At 37.6% G+C, this 20449-nt stretch overlaps 2 protein-coding genes across 8 annotated transcripts in view; one reads left to right on the top strand and one right to left on the bottom strand.

Moving 5' to 3' along the window:
* Positions 1 to 20449, bottom strand: part of zgc:175214 (RING-H2_RNF24_like domain-containing protein) — a 172695-nt gene that overhangs the window by 140261 nt on the left and 11985 nt on the right. The gene's annotated exons all lie outside the window — the stretch shown is intronic.
* On the top strand, positions 1130 to 20380 carry tsga10 (testis specific, 10). 7 transcript variants are annotated; one of them, XM_049469838.1, is made up of 21 exons: positions 1130 to 1287; positions 2554 to 2632; positions 5583 to 5740; positions 6414 to 6598; positions 7290 to 7445; positions 7796 to 7975; positions 9240 to 9317; positions 9867 to 10018; positions 11100 to 11215; positions 11567 to 11721; positions 12022 to 12077; positions 12189 to 12209; positions 14460 to 14628; positions 14774 to 14884; positions 14973 to 15011; positions 16073 to 16258; positions 17266 to 17412; positions 17673 to 17875; positions 18209 to 18313; positions 18989 to 19173; positions 20277 to 20380. In XM_049469838.1, exons 4-21 carry the CDS (start codon positions 6509 to 6511, stop codon positions 20282 to 20284), a joined length of 2157 nt encoding a protein of 718 aa, XP_049325795.1. In that variant the 5' UTR covers positions 1130 to 1287; positions 2554 to 2632; positions 5583 to 5740; positions 6414 to 6508; the 3' UTR covers positions 20285 to 20380. The 7 variants fall into 7 exon arrangements, with proteins under 7 accessions (XP_049325795.1, XP_049325796.1, XP_049325794.1 ...); XM_049469839.1 differs by having other exon boundaries at positions 5578 to 5740; positions 6418 to 6598; XM_049469837.1 differs by having other exon boundaries at positions 5578 to 5740.

Here is a 20449-nt window from a genome sequence, read left to right as displayed (position 1 = left end):
TAAAATGCCTGATTCAAATGGTTTTCAGCTAGTTATCAAAAGTCAAAATGTTAAACTACCAAGACTACCAAGTTTCCAAAAATTATATTTTTCCTCCCAAAAATATAATTGATGCCATGAAGGGTTAAAATAAGTAAATAAGATAGAAATAAACAAAAGAAAAAAATGTTCAAATTAATTCCAACACAAATTTTAGCCAACTGATACTAATAATTATGTTTTACTGCAATTGTACTCAAGAGTGGCAAAAGTTCATGGATACATAATTATTACTGATTAAAACATTTATAAGCATTTTTACATTACATAAATAAAATGAGACATATATTTACTTACACTTCTTTAAAATAATAATATATTTGTTATATTATTTTTTTAATAAGTATTTCTTTCTTGTAATGAATGGCTTTGAACATATAATAAATTAATTGTAATTCTGTAATGTATTCCAAAATAATAATCCATAATTTAATGTTTATATAACGTTTATTGCAATTTAATTACATTTTTATCCCACTATGTTTAAATAAAAACACTTTCATTTGCCAACATATTGGAATTTAGCAATAAATGTTTTAAAGTATAGTGTATGTTTAGGATCATACTCTATAAATATGTTTTGTTTTTTTTTTATAATATTTTACTGGCAGTTGTAGTCAGGCATATATTAAGTTATTACTATAATTTGTTGCCATTTAGTATTAAAATAATGCTGTAAAAAATAATGTAACATTTTAGGCCCCAGTCCCAACATGTAGGACTGTTTTATAGCTAATATGTTGTTTGTGTAGTGAATATTTTTTACTGTATATTTTACAGCTATAACTGGGATTTGTAGTTCTGTAGAATTACAGTGAATAAATTATATGTACAATGTCACATTGTACATTTACAATAGTTTACATCATATTACTAGCAATTTTGGTTGCAACGTTTTTTTTTAGAATTTTGCAATAATTTGTTTGAAGGATTTTACAGGTATGTTTAAAGTGTAATTTTCCTTAGTAAGAACTGCAAAAAATAAATAATAATTAACTCACACTTTCTACTACAAAACAAACACTGCTTTTACCAATACACGACCTGTTGCTGAGCAACGGACGCTAGCGTGGAAAGTACAGGGTCTGTGATTGGCTGATGTCGGTGGACCCGCCTCCGGTCGCTCTTTAACGCGGTGTTGTGATTTGATCGTTTTTTTATCCTAAACTAAAGCTGTTTAAGTCTAGAAGAGAGGATCCGCTCACCTGTAGCGACTCTGCTTTAACTCTGTATCCGCTGTACTCTACGGTAAGATACTGCAAACTCATTTCCTGCTTTTTCTCAGTTTAACAGATATATTAAAGTGAAACGTGAAGGAGAGGAGAGTCACAGAGCTCAGATTAATCCAGCACTGTCTGAATTTATAACGTTACACACTAAAGTCTTTAACGCTAGTAAACGGATTAGCAGGTAGTATGTTATTACATTTAGGTATTAGTAGCTTATTATCAACGAATAAACACTGAGCATGCTAATAATAAGTGTTACGTTAGCCAGTTAGCTAGTAAGTAACGCTGGGTTGGTTGGTAATGCTAGGGTTAGCTAAGCTTGCTTGGCTGTATCCCAAATTACTTAGCTAACTACTTACTCTTACTCCCTATATAGGGCTCTGCACATGCGCAGAAAAGTGCTTTACCTAAGTTCCTTAGTTAGCTAGTTAGCTAGCTATATAAAATCATTATCAAATACTATTCTACTTAAAATATATATATATATATATATATATATATATATATATATATATATATATATATATATATATATATATATATATATATATATATATATCATCCACCTGGGATACCATAGAAACAGACTAGCAACACCATAGCAACCAGCTGTTGCATATTTAGTAAACCCATAGCAACCAACTGCGATACCATAGCCACCACCTAGTAGCACCACAGAAACCGCTTAGTAACTATTTACCAACACCATAGAACCCTCTCAAATACCAATAGCAGGTATTACTAAACTAAAATAATGCGTGGCCACAACTCATTAATGCGTGGGAACAAGATCCCAATGCGAGGGAACAAGATAATTGAGGTGTGTGAATGAGTTAATTAAGTTGTGACCATGACTTATTAAGGCGTGGGATAGTTACTATTTTTATTTGCGTTTTAAGTCATTAGCTCCATTCACCCGTGTGTCTAAGTAGTGAACTAACTCTACCTATAAGGAATAGTTAGCCATTTTTAAATTGAATATACTTCTGTCAAACTATTATACAGTGTGTAATTGCTTTATTATGCTATTATCATTTTATCCGTTTCCTTTATTTTCGTGAAAACATATCCAAAAGTAGAAAAGTTATAGTGACTGACCTATTCACTTTTGCTTTGGATAAATTCATAAACTTATGTTGCTTGGTTCAGTGACTTCAGTAGAAAAATAGAAAGATAGATCGAGTTTTTCTACTTTTAATCAGGTAATATGTTATCACATATATATTGTACTTTAATTAAAACTACAAAAGTGTATTTCCTTATAATAGTTTGAGATGATTTTCAGGCAGGTGAAATGTCATTAACAAAGTAACCAGCAGAGGGAGCCAAAGAACTGTGTATTATCAAAGCTGGAGCCTGAAGAGGTAAGACCACAGCCGCTTTATGGAGAGACTACCCACACAGGAGCTGTCCCTGTTTCAGGCTTTACGCTCACGTAAATTACGGTCACTTGTTTATACTGATTACAACACACCTGATCAAACTAATTAATTAACTACCTGCCCTAGCAGAGGCGAACTGAGTGATGCAGCAGGGACACTAACCACAGAGCTAACCCTGCTGACTGAAGAACCACAGTCTAAAACACTTAACGTAAAAAGGCTTAATGTGGGGTTTCTTTGCACTGAAGCCTGTTATAAGGACGTGGCTATATTATTATTTTTTTAACACTTTATTTTTTTACTGCATAATAAACTAAATCAAAATCCATAAACAAATCACTATAACCCACATTACTGACCTGCTGTAAAATCCAGAGAGGCTGTGGAGAAAACAGGCTGGTTGAGGAGCTCCAGTAACAGTAAATGATGATGTATGATGTAGTTTGCTGGTGTAGCTGGTCTGTCAGTATATACAGGGTGTTGGATCAGTATAATTAGAGCTCATACCCATAGAGTGGCGTGTAGAACACGTTTACAGCGTTTAAAGCTGGTTGTGGGTAATTCCGGCTGTTTGGTCAGAGAGGGCAATTAGTTCATTAGTAGGATCAGCTGTGTGTAAATATTCTATAAACATAGAGGCTGCGTCCAGAAACTTTTGCTACTCCTCCTCAGATATTCCAATAAAATCCTGTTTACTCCCAGCCGCATTTTAGGCCGCATCTCTGACCAGTGACTCTGGCAGCCCTGTCTGAACTCAGCCTTATGAGGGATTCAGTTTCCTCATCAGTCCCTAAGTTAAAATAAATAAGTAAATAAATGAATTAATTAAAATTATATATATATATTATAAATAATATATGTTTTTATATGTATAACATGATACACATAGAGTCATAAATATAGTTTTACTGAGCATACAGTTTATCTAAACTATAAATTATATTACTGCTTTACTGGCTGTTTAATTAGATAAGGAACCTAGTTAATTAATATGTTTATGACGTATATTTGGGCGTTGCTTTCCCCATTTTCGCGTGCTCAAAAAGCTCAGTTTTCACCGTCCATAGGGCTCCTTTTCAAATCTCCACTTTGGAAGGCGTTTTCGAAAACCTCCGTTTTCAGTGACCAAAAATGCATTTTTTGTGTGGACGGAAGGCCAAAACGGAGACAAAAACCTCTGTTTTTAAAAATATCCGGGTTCGTGTGGACAGGTCCTAAAGCTTAAAGGTCATTCCATCATTTTAAAATGGGGTAATACAAACATATCGACTGTGATTGGCTAACAGCACTGCCACACCAGGAGACTAACAACAGTTAGAAATATTTTGAAATAAAAACATTTTTATACAAATAAGTCTTTACAATGTCATATGTTACTTTACAATATGTGTAATGCCCTGCTAAGTGCAGTTCAGCCACTGACCTAGTTTTAGAGTCTCTGTAAAATACAAAATCCACCGGAGATCACGTGTAAGCTATACTTACACCAGTGTTCTCAAGTCTCACGCTTCGAGTGTGTGACACGCACCTCAGCGAGTTCACACGCTCACACGCCACACATGGGCTGCGTACAGAAACTTTTGCTACTCCTCCTCTCCTACTCCTCCTTTCCTACTCCTCCTCTCCTACCCCGGAAGAAGGTGGAGGAATCGAGGAGAGGAGAGGAGGAGGAGGAATGGAGGGAAGGAGCTGTAATTGGGGAAATGGGACAGCTGATCCCTTTTAGATAGGATGTTGACTACCGTTGAACTGAGCCAATCACAACGCTCACTTTCAGCACGTTTCAGAACATTACTATCACACACAGCTAAAAATTCAGATATTCCAATAAAATCCTGTTTACTCCCAGCCGCATTTTAGGCCGCATCTCTGACCAGTGACTCTGGCAGCCCTGTCTGACCTCAGCCTTATGAGGGATTCAGTTTCCTCATCAGTCCCTAAGTTAAAATAAATAAGTAAATAAATGAATTAATTAAAATTATATATATATATATATATATATATATATATTATAAATAATATATGTTTTTATATGTATAACATGATACACATAGGGTCATAAATATAGTTTTACTGAGCATACAGTTTATCTAAACTATAAATTATATTACTGCTTTACTGGCTGTTTAATTAGATAAGGAACCTAGTTAATTAATATGTTTATGACGTATATTTGGGCGTTGCCTTCCCCATTTTCGCGTGCTCTGTGGGCGTGGATGCAGTGATGTCATTAAAAATCCTTAAAAGTCTTCCGGAGTAGGATACACTGATGTAACCTCCGTTGGAAGCCTACTACAGGTGGATTTTAAGCGGCTTCTTTCGTCTCCTACGGTATTCGGACAGGCGGCAAGATGGCCTCACGAAATCAGTTTCCGGGTCACGGAGGAGAGGAGGAGGATCGGTAGGAAAAAGGAGACACTTTTGGGGTTTCTGGACGCAGCCATGGTATTTCTCATGCTTGCCAATCCATTGGCTGTATATTATAATGCACTCTCGTTCAGCCAATCAGAATATAGATAGCTCTGTTGTTAGGCAGACCTAGTCAAAGAGGGTGGAGTTTCAGCCAGAGTGTCAGGTGCCAAGAACTGTCCAATTCGAAAGTTCTGAAACACACGTGGGTAAACAACTGAAGAGTTTCATGTGCAGCATCATATATAACTCAGAGAGACCTATTGTATTTCATAAAATTAAGTTACACCATCTGTTCCAGCACTGCTTTACTACAGACAAAGGCTTTGTAAATTTACATATTTTAAAATCCATTTCCAGTTTAAAAAGCTTTTTTTCAGTTTTTAGTTTATTTGTCTTCCTTAACAGCCCTGGCAGTTTACAGGAAAACTAAACGAAAAAATGGGGGTAGTGAAGTAGTGAACACTTATTATTCCTTTAACCATTATATCTTTAATTAATTTCATCCTCTGATCAAGAACAGTGAACCAGGCCAGTCTTCTGAGCCCAATGGTGAGGAGCAGCAGATCCAGCTGGACCCAGGGGCTAAACACAACAATCAGGACCTGCTGGTTCTGCTGGAGCAGCTGAAGAGTGAAAGAAGCCTGCTGGATAAAGAAGTTCAGAGCCTGTTTCTCACAGGTAAGAACATCCAGGGCCAGACATTAAGAGTGTTAAGAGCTAATATCCCTAATGCAAGGCTAAGTTGAGGCGAAACTATGAAACATACAGAGACAGAGTAGAGACCAAAATGTAGTATTAGCAAAGTCAAGATGGAGATCAGAAATTATAGGCTTGATTTTGTCTGTGGTTCAAAACCCGTAAAGTAATGTCAGATTATTGTAACAGATAGTAAAGTTACAGTCTGTAAGTTTTGGGAATTTGGGGAATTAGATACCTCTCTTGTGAGAATGTGTAAAAAAACAGGTCAAAGGCTGAACTGCACTTAGCAGGGCACTACGCATGTTGTAAAGTAACATATGACATTGCAAAGACTGTTATTAGTGTAAAAAATGTCTTTATTTTCAAACTTTTCTGACTGTTGTCCATCCTATCCATGCCTCCTGGTGTTGCAGTGCTGTTAGCAAGGGCCGAAATCCTATCATCCACATCCCTCCCAGACTAAAGCAGACCGGAACACCGTAGCACCTTTTTTGACAAAAAAACAGCTCACATGCCATTCATTCATACTAGAGACTAGACAATTTGAAATGAATGAAAAAACGATAGAATAAGACCTTTACACATCGCAGTAGTGCACTAGAGCTCCATAGTTGTACAGACAGTAAATGTGTTCATTTTTCTACTTGTTCAGAAAGTGAACCATCTGTGGACAGTCTGAGGAAGCGTCTGGACTTTGAAAAGTCTCTAGACGAAGAGTGCGAGAACCACAGGCCTGAGGCTGAGAGGATGAAGAGCACTTTGAGGTCCCGCAGATCAGGCAGCCCCACCAGAGCAAACACCACCAACTGCAGCCCCACTAGACAGACACCTGTGAAGGTACCAATAAGCTGAAATACAGTGAAACTACCTGTGTTGATTACAAAACCTGAAAATGTTGCTTTTCTATAAATTAGTCATAACTAACATTAGACACACAGCATACGAACTAAGTATTAACACAAATAATAAGAGGTTTTAGAATTTTTTTTTACTGTAAACTGTAAAATGTAGAAACTGTAAACTTTAAAATAATAGTGTAGTTTGAGGAAAATATAGTGTGGACACATTTTAAAGCTCCCTATAACTGTAAATGAGCCTTTACATTGCTGTTGGGCAATGTGACTTACTATTACTTGTAGAATGTTTTGAATTTAACTACTTTGGAGGGCTCATATTACAGCATTTCAGTACCATATGCCAGTCAGTACTTGAACAAAACCACTTAAAAACCTTAATTGTGTCTCTTTTGAACAATCCAGAGTGAACAAGCTCTTGTATTTTGGGCCATTGTCTTGGTACATTACCCATTTTCTCTAGACCATTGGATCAGTTCCCTTAATTTCATCAAAAGACCACTGCTTTTTAGTTTTTTTTTTAGTTTTTTTATGTACATTGTATTATATATTATATTGAAAGTATCTAAAACAAGTGCCAGATATGTACATATCCAAATCTATAGAAATCTATATTTATGTAGATGTAGTCTAGAAGTCTATTCCTGACTGTGCATTTTTGTGTGTGTTGTAAGGGGGGCACATATGACTCAGAGCTAATGAGGGTCGTGAGGGAGAGGGATGAACTGCAGAACATGCTGGAAAAATATGAGCGCCACCTCTCTGAGCTCCGGGCAAACATTCGGGTGCTTACAGCTGACCGGGACAAGACCAGAATTCTCTACCATCAGGTAAGAAAAATTCTTCTTCATTTCACAGCCTAAAGTTATGTTCATGAGGTCCTGCAACCAGTGGCCTACCTTTCTAAATGCTCTGTTCCAACAGGATAATGCTCGTCCACATACTGCCGCTCTATCAAGAGCCTGTCTTCAAAGCACAGGCTGTGACTGAAATGGCTCCCTATTTACTATTTAGGGCACTATTGAATATGTCAGCCATTTTTCCAGTGTCCGAATCATAAGGTGGAAATCAACCCCTTTTTTAGGGCACTATAAAATCCCACAATGCATCCTGAATTAAAGTAAACATCACTGTATACTGTATGATCAGGTTTACTGTCCATCTGTCCTCTGGTCTGCAGGCTCAGGATGAGATAGCAGCTCTGCGGCGCATGGTGGTGAAGCCGAAGACGTCACGGGGACCCAGAAACAGTGTGACAGCTCAGAGTATCCTCAAACGTTTGGAGACTGAGAGAGACGAGGCAGTAACTGACCTGCACCGCATGAGCACAGAGAGAGACAGTCTGAGAGAGAGACTCCAGGTAATCCACAGACATGTATAACATCTATACACAGACTGTATAATTTATTACTGAATAAAATAAAAAAAAATTTAAATATCGCATAATATACAAAAATCTATGAATCTCAAATAAACCTATTTATATTACAGTAAGGAGGATCTCTTGAGTATAAGTCTTTGTGTGTTTTTGTACAGTAATGTATACATGTGTGCTGCATAAAGTATTGTAGCCAAGTATGGAAAGTCATTATTGTATTGACTGTCTTTTAAAAACAGTAAAGAAAAGTGAATCATCTCCCGCTGAGGAATATCAGGATGCGAGGAAAGTTTTAAAACACATTAGAACCCGTTATTTTTTTCATTTATTTTTGGCATTTAAGCTCTTCAGGTCCAGTGAATATCCTGGAAGGGTACAAAATCATGTGAACTTAAATGTTACAAAAGTTAGCAGTGAACTGCAAGGGCTTTTTGTATTGCATACTGTAAAAAAAAACACCCCTTTACACCCCTCAGAATATGTTTTATTCACTGTTGAAACTAGATCCAGATAGCAGAACCCACAGAAACCCAAACCTTGAAAGAGGTGGGAATGGAAATATTACATGACCTTGAGTATTTAGTCATGCTCTCTAAAGTTTATAAAAAAAAGTTATTAGTTTATTCAGTACAAGTACAGTACAGTGCATATATTACACTATTTCCAAACAAAACTGCATTTTATCTATGTAGATCTGTCTCCATTATGTGCTAAATGCAGGAATCAAAATGGCACCCTATCCCATCCATATTGGTTCTGTCCTAAATTACAACATTTTTGGTTACAATGGTTTTATTGCTATGCCATGGCATATAAAATCCCCCTTTCGCCAGATCCAGTAGTCGCTACCTGGTCACCAGATATAGAACTGCATGATTGATTATTTTTACAATACAAGCAATCCAGCACAGCATGGTAATAGCCAAGAAGACTGAATTTTACTGGTCTGAAATAAGGAAACTTGGCTTACTGAACTATTTAGAACACTGCATATGGAGAAGATCAGATATGAACGTGAGGGGAAATTTGCTAAATTTTGTGTGAAGCTGTGAAGAGAAGGATTAGAGGGGTCTGACAGGTGATGAAGTCATTGCTAAGATGAGAAAACTAAAAACAGCTGTAAAAACGTCTATATGTTTACAGAGGAAAACAGTATACTGTATAATAAGAGACAATAAACTGAACATCTCTCAGGTGTTTTCATTCTTGAATGTTTTTTTTTCTGTATGTGTGTGTGTTGTGCCAGATTTCCCAGGAGACAGCTATAAGTGAGCGAGCTCACCTGGAGCAGAGTGTGGAAGACCTGCAAAATGCTGTTCTCTCAGTAAGAAGACCAGAGAATCTCTAATAAAGAGGAGAATACACTTAGAACCTTATCTGGAATTGTTTTAGCACCAATGGGTACGTCCAAGGAAGTCCAAAATGAATGGGTTCATATGGAGCAATTGAGCAAAATCAGTTTATAAAGGTTTACTAATTTTGCACACTGAAAAAATGTACTCATTTCCTCAACCCAGAACAATATCACATGTTTCAGCACCGAAGACCTAATTTTTAAAGCTTTTAAAGCACCTGCTTACCAACCAGTTTAGGCAGCCTTTACTGCCTAAAAGACATTTACTGAAGAAAAACTGAAATGAAAAACTTTTATTTTTAACAAAATACATCACTCTATTACCCAAAATTAAAATCAATATCCCTTCCAAGTGGTAAGGTACTATTTTTAGCTCCATTCACCCACATTCATTTTGGACTCACTTGCGAGCTTCCTCTAGGGGTTCACAAAATTCTCCTATATGCTCAGTAAATGCTGAATAAATAAATAATGGGTGCAGAAACAAGGAGGTTAAAACTATAATCTGTGTGCCAACAGCTGGAGCAGGAGCGAGGGGAGCAGAAAAGCAGGCAGGCTCAGATGAGGGATGCGATGATGAGGCTGGAGGAGGAGGTGCACACACTGAGCAGAAAACTGACTGCCAGCGAAGACGAACTCGGACGTCTGAAGAATGAATGCAGCATGCTGAGGTTAGCCAGTACAGAGCTGGTTTAGAGCTTTTCTTCAATTTAAAAGGCTGATAATTAATGATGCACTGATGCCCTGATATGGGAACAAGTCCATATTGTGCCGAATTGTGTCACTGTCCCTTTTGGTGCCATGTAACTAGTTGGATTTACAAGGTTCCAGATGTGAATTTGGTGTTTTGGGAACAGTTCTCTAATTTAACATGGCACCTCATGGCAAAGAGCTCTCTGTGGGTGTGAGAAATTGAATTGTTGCTCTCCACAAATATCGCCTAGGCTATATAGAGATTGCTAAAACCCTAAAACTGAGGTCATACAGCAGTTTCCCAGATCAGGTTCCACTAAAGAAGTTGACTGAAAAAGTTGAGTCCACGTGTTAAGCATCATATCCAGAGGTGGGCATTGCTGCAGAGGTTGGAGAAGGGGGAGGTCAGCCTGCATCAACTCTGTCTGCGTGGATACCATACCAGAAGGTAGCCTCTTCAAAAGATGACGCGCAAGAAAGCCTTCAGCCTTGCTGAAGACAAGCAGTCCAAGAACATAGATTACATGTGTGGTGAAGCCCTGGTGTGGAGTTCCAAGACAACTGCCCTTTGCCTACTGTTAAGCATGATGGTGGAGGCATCATAGTCTGGGGATCCATGAGTTCTGCTGGCAGTGGGGAGCTGAATTTCAACATGTAGTTTGACATTCCGAAGCAGAGCATGATGCCCCATGATCAATAATGTACCCAAAGACACCGAAAAGCTAAAGGTAAAGGTGATGGACTGGCCAAGTATGTCTCCAGACCTAAACCTAATTGAGCACCTGAGTGACATCCTCAAGCAGAAAATCGAGTAGCGCAATGTGTCCAACATCCACCAGCTCGATGATGTCATCCCCCAGCTCCATGATTTCAGTAGCAACATCTAACACATTGGGCACAATTTGGACATGTTCACTGTGAGGTGTACTCACTTTTTTGCCAGTTGCCAGATATTTAGACTATTAGATTAATGGCTGTGTGTTGAGTTATTTTTTAGAAGACAGTACTGGGTATACTCCGTTTTGTGAGATACTGTACACCGTTTTGTTTGAACTGCAGGTTGTCCAGCACTCATGCAGAGAGTGCTCTGAGTGAAACTCAGCGGCGGCTGACCAGCAGGATCGTAGAGCTGCAAAACACTCTGGAGAAAAACAAAGAGCTAGACGAGAGGAACGGTAAGTTTTTATGTTGATTTTTTGATCAGGCTAACAACAAAAATTCTGCTTTGAATTTTGCAGATTCAGGTAAGTCTCTGTGATTTTGAGCATAGCATGGTTATTGGTACCAGACAGGCTGGTTTGAGTATTTCTAGAACTACTAAGAAAATACTGAATAGTAAAGCAGCAGCAGTTGTGGTGCCAGTATCATACATTTTAGCTGACATCCACATTTTCGTTCACCTTTAAAATGACTTTAGTGTCATTATTAGAATTATTTGGGAAATTATTAAGATCAAGATTATTTTTCTTGATCACACTGTTCACACTATTATTGTGTGTGTTTGTGCCATTTTTGTGTATGTGTAGATGTTTTGCAAAAGGAAATATCCAGCCTAAAAGAAGAGCTGAGTGCACTGCAGGTCACGGTTACCGAACTGGACCAGCACAAATACAGTCTTCAGGATCAGCTAGAGAAGAAACATGACCTTCTCAGCTCTGCTAATAAACAACTGGATGACAAGGTAATCACACACACACACACACATATAGGCCCTATCTTACACTCTGCAGAAGGAGCATCGCAATGCTCATGGCTATTTTACATCCTATCAACTGTCTATTTGCGCCTGCATCGTTTAAATAGCAACGGCGCTTGTGAATATATATATCCACTTTGATGGGCATGGTGATCTGGAGGTGAGGTGAATTCAGGTACATTTCTGGTGTATTGCTACCCAATAGGGCCAATGTTGTTATAAATATGCAAATTTACTAAAAACCCAACAAAATTGTTATTTTTTAATTTTTTTTCATGTTATCAGGAAAATACCATCCACACTCTGAAGCTACGCATCGAAGACCTTGAGACTACTGTAGAGTGAGTGGCATCTTTAAAAAAAAAAACATTTTTAAATGTGAAAAGCCTCTATTAAGTGAATGTACATTGCAAACTCACTTTTGCTATGTTTTATTTTCTGGAATCTGGCAGAATCTTATCTTCACCATTAAGGTATAGGGTAATCACAGGGGTCTTCTCATGTTAGCTGTGATGCTCAGGAAGTGTTTGGACACACCCTTGTTGTAGCAGCCATGATTTTTTTTTTGTCTAAATTTAAAAACACAGAACCTGTTTTAAAGGAAAATGGTATTAAATTATAATATATTATACAGAATAAAGATATAGTGATATAGTGAACATTCAACAGTGAGATAAAGCTGCCAAAAATTCTAATAGTAATTTCTGATTTTGTTGCAATTACTGTTATTTATTTTATTTGATAATGTAATAATTCTAATTCTGACATTAAAGTGAGCTTAATGCATTTGTACTGATGACATGAGGATGTGTCCAAATCTCCTGATGCAAACCTCATGAAATAGAAGCACAGAACCTTTGTAGTTTTTGAGGTAGAGAATCTATCATTTATGGACCATAAAATATTTAGATTGTGTGCTATAGTATGTATTTATAGTATTTATATGGTGTGTAGTAAATTGTAGCTTTCATAGAATAGTTTTTTGATAGATTTTAGATACACTGATCAGCCATAATATTAACACCACCTATTTTTTGTCTATAATAACATTACAATTGTCTGACATATGTTTCTCATTATACTTTGTTATCCTCCTTTCACCCTGTTCTTCACTAAAAAACCCACAGAGCAGGTATTGTTATGCGTAGTGAATCATACATTTATATAACAAGAAATTTCACTGAAAAACATCCTGCGTGCAGTGTCCTGCAGCCACTGATGAAGGACTAGATGACGAGCAACACTAACTGTGCAGCAACAGATTCAAAGCTTCTCTCTTTGTCTCTGACTTTATGTCTACAAGGTGGAGCAGCTACTGTAGGTAGGAGATTCTAATAGAATGGATAGTGAGTGAACACAGTGTTTAAAAACTCCAGCAGCACTGCTTTGTCTCATCCACTCATACCAGCACAACCCACACTCTTAACACAGCATCACTGTTTCAGTGGTGTCCCTACTCTGTGGTGATCCTGTGATAGAAAGATAATAAAGTATGCAGAGAACGTTCAGAAACAAGGAGGTATTTATAATGTTATGCTTGATCAGTTTAACATGAAGTAACATGTAGTGTAATGTTTCCTCAACTAACCGCACATGCACTCTTCTTCAGTGTTACATTAACTCCAACAGAGTTTAATTTGAGTCAACTAAACTAATTTAATTAACTGCTGAGTTAATCTAATACTGAGAGATTGCTCTAGGTATGTCTTTAAAGGAGAGATCCGTAGTGATATGGACTTGGAGTATAGACAAACTTTTGTCGAATAGCTCACCTCCGGACTATTGTGAAATACAGTTCTTTAAGCCGATGCTCCCTACAGGTTTACAATGCTAGTGATAGGGGCATAGGAATTGCCAATGCAATGGAATCACAATGTTTACACCAGTAAACAGGATAAAAGTAGCTCCACACTTAATTGGTAGAATTCTGAGGGCCCTAGGGTTCTTGAAAGGACCGCCATCTTGAAATTAAGTCATAATAAGTTGAGCAAATAGATAGGCTATGGAACAGTTAGCAATTCTTTTCTCTGGAAATGCTTGAATATCATAGAGATATTTTCAGCAACAGCTGGAACTCATGCTTTTCTACTAAATTAATGTTGGCGTTTATTTCCCTGTCCTACCTATTTGTTTGTTAACTAATTGTGTACTTATTAAAAATTCTCAGGGCCTCGTTTTAAATGTCAGAATTCTATCAATGAAATGTGGAGCTTTTTTGAGCTTGTTAATGATGTAATGATGTGATGTAATTGTGATTTATTTGCATGGGCTACACTGTAAGCCTGTTGGGAGCATCGGCTAAAAGCTCTGTATTTCGGAATGCTGTGGGTGAAAAGGGGTGGGCTATTCTACAAAAATTTGTACTCGTTATCATGTTTTTCTACACCCCAAATCCATTTCACACAATTTCTTCTTTAATATTAATGATAGATTTAGAGGTAGAATTACTACAGTAGTCTCCATAAAGCAACAAACCAATAAAATTACAAATATGGAATCATGAAGCAAGCATCATTTGGGTTGAGGGGATATATATTTTTTTATTATTATTTATATACAGTCTAACCTACAATTTTATTTAAAACAAATAAAGAAACAGATTAAAAAATAGACATTCCTACAGACCAACGTGTCTGAGCTTTTGACTGCTGCTGTAGTACAATAATAGCAATAAAAACAAAATAAGTAAAACTAAGCATAACATTGAAGCATCTTATCTCCAGAGCATCAAAGGAGATAGGGGTCAACAGGGAGCGAGATCTGGACGTTCTGAGAAGGAAGCTGCTGGGTATAGAAGACGAGCTGGCCTCTGTACTAAAGGTCAAAGATGCTTTGCAGCGAGAGAACACACAGCTTAGGGATGAGTTGGACCGGACCCGACTGGACAATCAGGTCAGAGAATAGTATCAGTCAAAATTTCTCAAAAGATTTCTGGGTACCACTTTAAAATAAGACTCTTGGTTTTCCAGTCTTTAAATGTTTGTTCAAAGCTAATATATAACTTTTTACTTGTATTTTCTGTGACTTCTGTTTGTAGTCTCTGAAGCTCAAACTGGAAGGAGAAGTACAGGAAGTAGAGGACCTGCAGAGGAAAGTAGAGAATTATGTAGCTGACATCTCCCGTGTCGAAGACCTTCTGTCCTCCAAGGTATAATATTTAGCATGGATTTAACCCATTATTTTATGCACAAGTTAATATTTAACTTGTTTATCTGTATTATGTATTCCAAATATAGGTGTCGGAATTGAGTTTTACTGGTAATTACATGATTACGGTAAGGTCACGTATACAGTAAGTTAGTTTACTGCCTGGTCAAAAAAAAGTCTCCACCTGGATTTAAGTAAGTAAATGATGTGGGGTTGATGCTGCAGTTGGTCAGGTCTAGGTTCGGCAACAGTATGTGCTGAAAGAATGAGGTCAGCTGACTACCTGAATATACTGAATATAGACCAGGTTATTCCAACAATAGATTTTTTCTTCCCTGATGACACGGGCATATTCCAAGATGACAATGTCAGGATTTATTGGGCTGGAATAGTGAAAGAGTGGTTTAGGGAGCATGAGATCATCATTTTCACATGTTGCAGAAACTTTTTAAAACAATGCCACAGTGAATGTGTGCCACAATCAAAGCAATTAAAGGCAGTCCAGCAAAATATTAGAGTGTGTGACCTTTTTTGTGGCAACTTTTATTTTAGCCAGGCAGTGTAGAATTTATCATATCATAGTAATGTAGTTACCACTGAGTTGTTATTGTAATTAGTAGACTGTAGACTGCCCTTTGATGTTGTTTATTAGAATATTTGTAATTAGTAAACTGTAGACTGCCCTTTGATGTTGTTTATTAGAATATTTGTAATTTAGTAAACTGTAGACTGCCCTTTGATGTTGTTTATTAAAATATGTGTAATAAGTAAACTGTTGATTGCCCATTGATGTTGTTTATTAGAATATTTGTAATAAGTAAACTGTAGACTGCTCTTTGATGTTGTTTATTAGAATATTTGTAATTAGTAAACTGTAGACTGCCCTTTGATGTTGTTTATTAGAATATTTGTAATTAGTAAACTGTAGACTGCCCTTTGATGTTGTTTATTAGAATATTTGTAATAAGTAAACTGTAGACTGCTCTTTGATGTTTTTATTAGAGTATTTTGTCCTCTTCCATCTGAGGAATACTACTGCATTCAATGTAAAAGAAAGGCATGTTTAAATAGTTTTAAGGTGCCATAGAATGCACTTATTAAGTAGTATTTTAACTTGTGGTTTGGTACATAAATGGCAAATATGTGAGTTTTCTTTTAACTGTAAAGTGTGTGTTTGTGTGTTGAGCAGGAGCGGGAGTGCAGGGAGCTGCAGGAGTGCCGTTGGCGTGTGACCGCACAGTCTGACAGCTGGGAGGATCATGCCAGGAAGGCAGAGAGCAACGTTACTGACCTACAGCTGAAGCTCCGCACCTCCGACTCGGAGAAGCGCAGACTTAAAGACACGGTGGGGAGCCTGGAGAGCAGCCTGCAGGAGGTACAGTATACAGAAATAGGGTTTAGGCACCTCACGGTACAATATTATAATGATACGCTGCCCACAATAACAATGATATTGTATTGTGAGTATTGATTCTGCAATACTCAATACATCTCAAGACAATTTACGGTTTACGGTAGGAGTACAAATAATTGAACAGTAACTTTAGTAACTTTAATAAGCCAAATTGAGGGTAAAGTCTTAGAATTTAAAGTGCCTATGATTCAATAAAAATATTGATATGTGCCATATCACCTACCCCTAATTATCACATCAGGGCACTACTTTTTTGCTGTTTTTAGCAAAAGAAAAATTCACATTGTTCTCATTTCTCTGTTATATATCTACTAGAGACAGATTATATCTGTCCAGTATCATTTATCTTACTTTAATCCTGGATATATGGAGATATATGAAGTGCATTATTATTATCAGGACATTCCGGATCATTGACTTCTGTTACAAATCTTATAGAATTCTTGTTTTTTTTATATCTCAGTTAGGAATATGCCAAATCATATCGTATGCAATGATAAAAGATTTTTTTTTGTTGCAGTAGTGTATTCTTAAAATATTTTTTTTTTATTTAGTGTTTTGTCATATCGCCAGGAGTATCGTTATCACGAAAATACCATGAAATATTGCCCAGCCCTAGTGTACGCACACTGAGTTTGTTCAGCCAGCTTTGTTGTCAGGATAGCAATGAACATCTGAAGGCTGACTATTATCTAGGTCCTAATCAGTCAGTGGCGCACCTGTGTTTTCCGTTGCCAACATAGCAATGCGCCAGTAACTGATCTGAACACACCTCACTTACAGACTACCGCACCTATCATTGTATATATATTTATAAGCAGCGTTGGTACTTAAATGTTGCAAAGGGAAATAGACTATTGGGAGGGTGTAAGATAGCAGTGAGCATCGCAACGCTCCTTGCTCAGGATTTAAGATGGGGCCCTTTGGCATACTGTGCACAGTGGTCATACTCTTCCTGTGTTTTACAGGCTCTCAGTGCTGAACGAAGCTGCAGTGCTGATTTGACACAACTGAAGGAGGAGTTGCGACGGGCAGAGGATGAGCGCTCAGACATTCAGCATGACCTCGAAAAGACCCGTGAGCTCTGTGTCAAACTGGACACCAGCAAAGATGTGGTGTGTAGTGCAGCTATCATCAGATTGCTAGAAAGACCTGCAACTTTAGTTGAACACTGACAAGCCAAAATTAATGGGACGGGAACTGCAATCATGCGCCAAAGCTTTTGTTATGTCCCATTGAAGCTAAAGTTTAATTTACTCCACTGCATTCTGTTTTTCATCACTCTCGTAGAAAAGACCCAGGCCTTGAATCTCTGGATTTCAGTGCATGCATGTATATGTGATGCGTTTTTGTGTGTGTGTGTTCTATTCTGTAGGTTCAGCAGGAACTAGAGGCATGTCAGTCTGAGCTGGAGCTTCTGAAGAAGCAGCTGGTGAGTGAACGGGCATCAGCACGCAGTCTGGAGACCATGCTGACCAGCACAAGAGAGAAAGAGCTGCAGAGACACCTCAGCTCTCAGGAGAGACTCACTGAGATCCAGCTGCTCAGAGACAAGCTCGCCATGGCTGACGGCAAGGCGTGAGTGCACACACATATAAATATAAACATATACAGTGACATGCCTATTGTCATGGGACAGGGTACTCGTATAGAGTCCCATGAATTTAGCCATTTTCCGTAGAAAAGTTAAAGAATGCTCTGCTGACATGTCTTAAATGTTTTAAGAGAAACTCACCACAGCAAGCTGGCGATTTCCACACTATTAAAAATAATACTATGCTTCAAATGGTCCTATAAGTGATTCCAAATAAGAACCACTTTTGTTTCCTTAAAGAACTTCCTCTAATTAAGATGTGTGTGTGTGAAGAACCCTGACATCAAAAGAAGGCTCTTTTTTTGGGCTGTTCTCAGGAGCTCTCAGAGCAGGGAGATTGCTCAGTTGAGGACTAGATCAGCTCAGATAGAGGCGGACCTGGAGGCCACCAGGAGGCAACTTTCTACTGAGCGTTTTGAGAGGTGAGAGAACCCTTTCAAAGCTTGTTACCATTCTCTTATTCTTTTGCTTTTAACACAGTCAGCTACTATGGTGGGACAAAAGAATTGGGACACCTGCTTATTAAAGATGTGTCCGCAGACAAATTGTGTATTTAGGTGTGAAAAACAAAAAACTGAGCTTCATTTTTTAGTTTCTAATATTCTACCATTTAAACAACAAAAAAGAGGTCTGTAATTTATTTATTGACACAAATATAAAAAAGAGTAGACTATAAGAATTTTATTTCTTAGCATATTTATTAATAATAGAATATTTTTTCTTTTATCATTTTTACCAGTCAATTAATATGCCTAACTTTATTTCAGTTTTTAGCGAGCAAGTCACACTTTGCAGTGAAGAAATTGGTTATTTGCTTTTATGACCTACAACACTGTGGCCAAGCAATCAATCATTATTCAAAGCAAAAGTATTTACAGCAATGTTCTGTATTGATTGAAATAATTGACATAATGTATTAGCCTTAGGTACTATACCTTTAATGTTTTTCCTATTATTTAAAATTATATAATATACAATTTGTTCTATAAATTGCGATTAGAGTGAATGCAACGTCTTATCTACAGTAATAACAACTGACATCAATGTTATTTCTCTTCCACTCTTTCTCTGTATCTCTCTCTCTATTTTACTTTTAGAGAGCGAGCATCTCAGGAGTTGCACAGGCTGGGCCTCTCCTCATCGCTTCGTTCTCCGATCCTCTCCTCCACGATGTGCTCCACCTCTCCGTCCCGCCGCTCCCTCAGCCCTCACAGGTCCTGGTCCCCCGAGCGCTCCCTCCACACCTCAACAGGCCACCTGCCACCTGAACGCTCACCGAGAGGTACAGTATGGACAGCTGACAGTGACCAAGCACTGACATTTAACTACTGTACGTGTAGCTCAATTGACCATTGGGAAGACAAAGGAAATTAGACAGAAATCACAATCCACACCCAATGCCAATTCCAAATGTCATGGGATAGGAACTAGTACTGATTTTGGATAACCCATGTCCATGGAAGCCAAAGAACACTGCAGTGACCTGTGGATATGTGTGTGAGGCTTCTTGCATTGAACGTGGTTGTGATTTCTGCCAGAATGATTCTAGCAACACACCACCAGTCCCAATCTGGACCACACACTGCGCTGTCCACTGTGGGTATATGCTTTCTATATTAGATTCCAGGTACACATGTGACACTGTGGCTCAAGGAATATTACATGCTAAAAATATGTGTCTACCATTAAAAAGAAGCTGTTTGAGTATTTTTAGTAATATTTGTTGAATTATATTTTCTTCAGTCACTCAATAAAAATGTTAAAAACATAAATATTTCCTTGGCTAGGCCAATTTTTTTTCACATGGCTGCATATGTGGCTATGTTTACATTACCAGGCTGAAGTAACTTAAATTGTTTGTTTTTTTTGCTCAATGTGGATCAGATCTGATTTTTTATGGCTGTGTGAACAAATCAGATTTTTTTTATTATCAGATTTAAGTCACTTTCATATGTGGTCCTAAATCGGATGCGTATCCAATCCATTGACATGCGCCATAAATGTAAATGGTCAGTTCGTATATGTGTCTTTTTGCTTTTATGCATGCTCTACATGCTTCTCTCTCGTACCCATACATCTTTGCAGCTGTATGATGTTGTAACTGCAAAAACGAATGCATACATTTTCCTTTATAAAGCTATGAGTCGTCTCTCAAATATGACATCTTTTGTTGTTGTTGAAGAAGGAGATGATTCGTTCACATTAAACACAGATACAGGTCACTTACATTTGTAAAGTTGAACAGTTAAGATCCAAATCTGATCTGAGCAAAAAATCTGATTTGAGCAATGTGGCTTGTAATGTGAACGTTTTTTAATGCTGGATCTTTGTTCATAATCTGCCTACTGTACATCAGTTTAATAATTTCTAAATCTCTTCCTACAGGAGTGTGATGTTTAGAGAGTATGACTATGCACACCTGCATGGAGCTGAATGTACTGCAGTGCCACTGGCCTCCTGTTGCATTAAACCAGTTTATGTTTCATTTATTCATCATTTGTTATTCATTTATTAAGTTTGATCACTTTCATTTTTGACTTAGACATGCACACTTAAAA

This window comes from Astyanax mexicanus, chromosome 21, assembly GCF_023375975.1.
Source record: "Astyanax mexicanus isolate ESR-SI-001 chromosome 21, AstMex3_surface, whole genome shotgun sequence".
NCBI classification, from domain to species: Eukaryota; Metazoa; Chordata; class Actinopteri; order Characiformes; family Acestrorhamphidae; genus Astyanax; species Astyanax mexicanus.
The sequence above is the reverse complement of the archived record's forward strand: the minus strand, read 5'-3'. Positions and strand labels throughout refer to the sequence as shown.

Bases quoted from the DNA above. Each gene is read 5' to 3' on its own strand.
- tsga10 (XM_049469840.1), top strand. From the start codon at position 6,509: ATGAAGAGCACTTTGAGGTCCCGCAGATCAGGCAGCCCCACCAGAGCA. The intron at 6,599-7,289 runs GTACCAATAAGC...GTGTGTTGTAAG, and splicing joins CTAGACAGACACCTGTGAAG to GGGGGCACATATGACTCAGA. The intron at 14,629-14,773 runs GTCAGAGAATAG...TTCTGTTTGTAG, and splicing joins GGACCCGACTGGACAATCAG to TCTCTGAAGCTCAAACTGGA.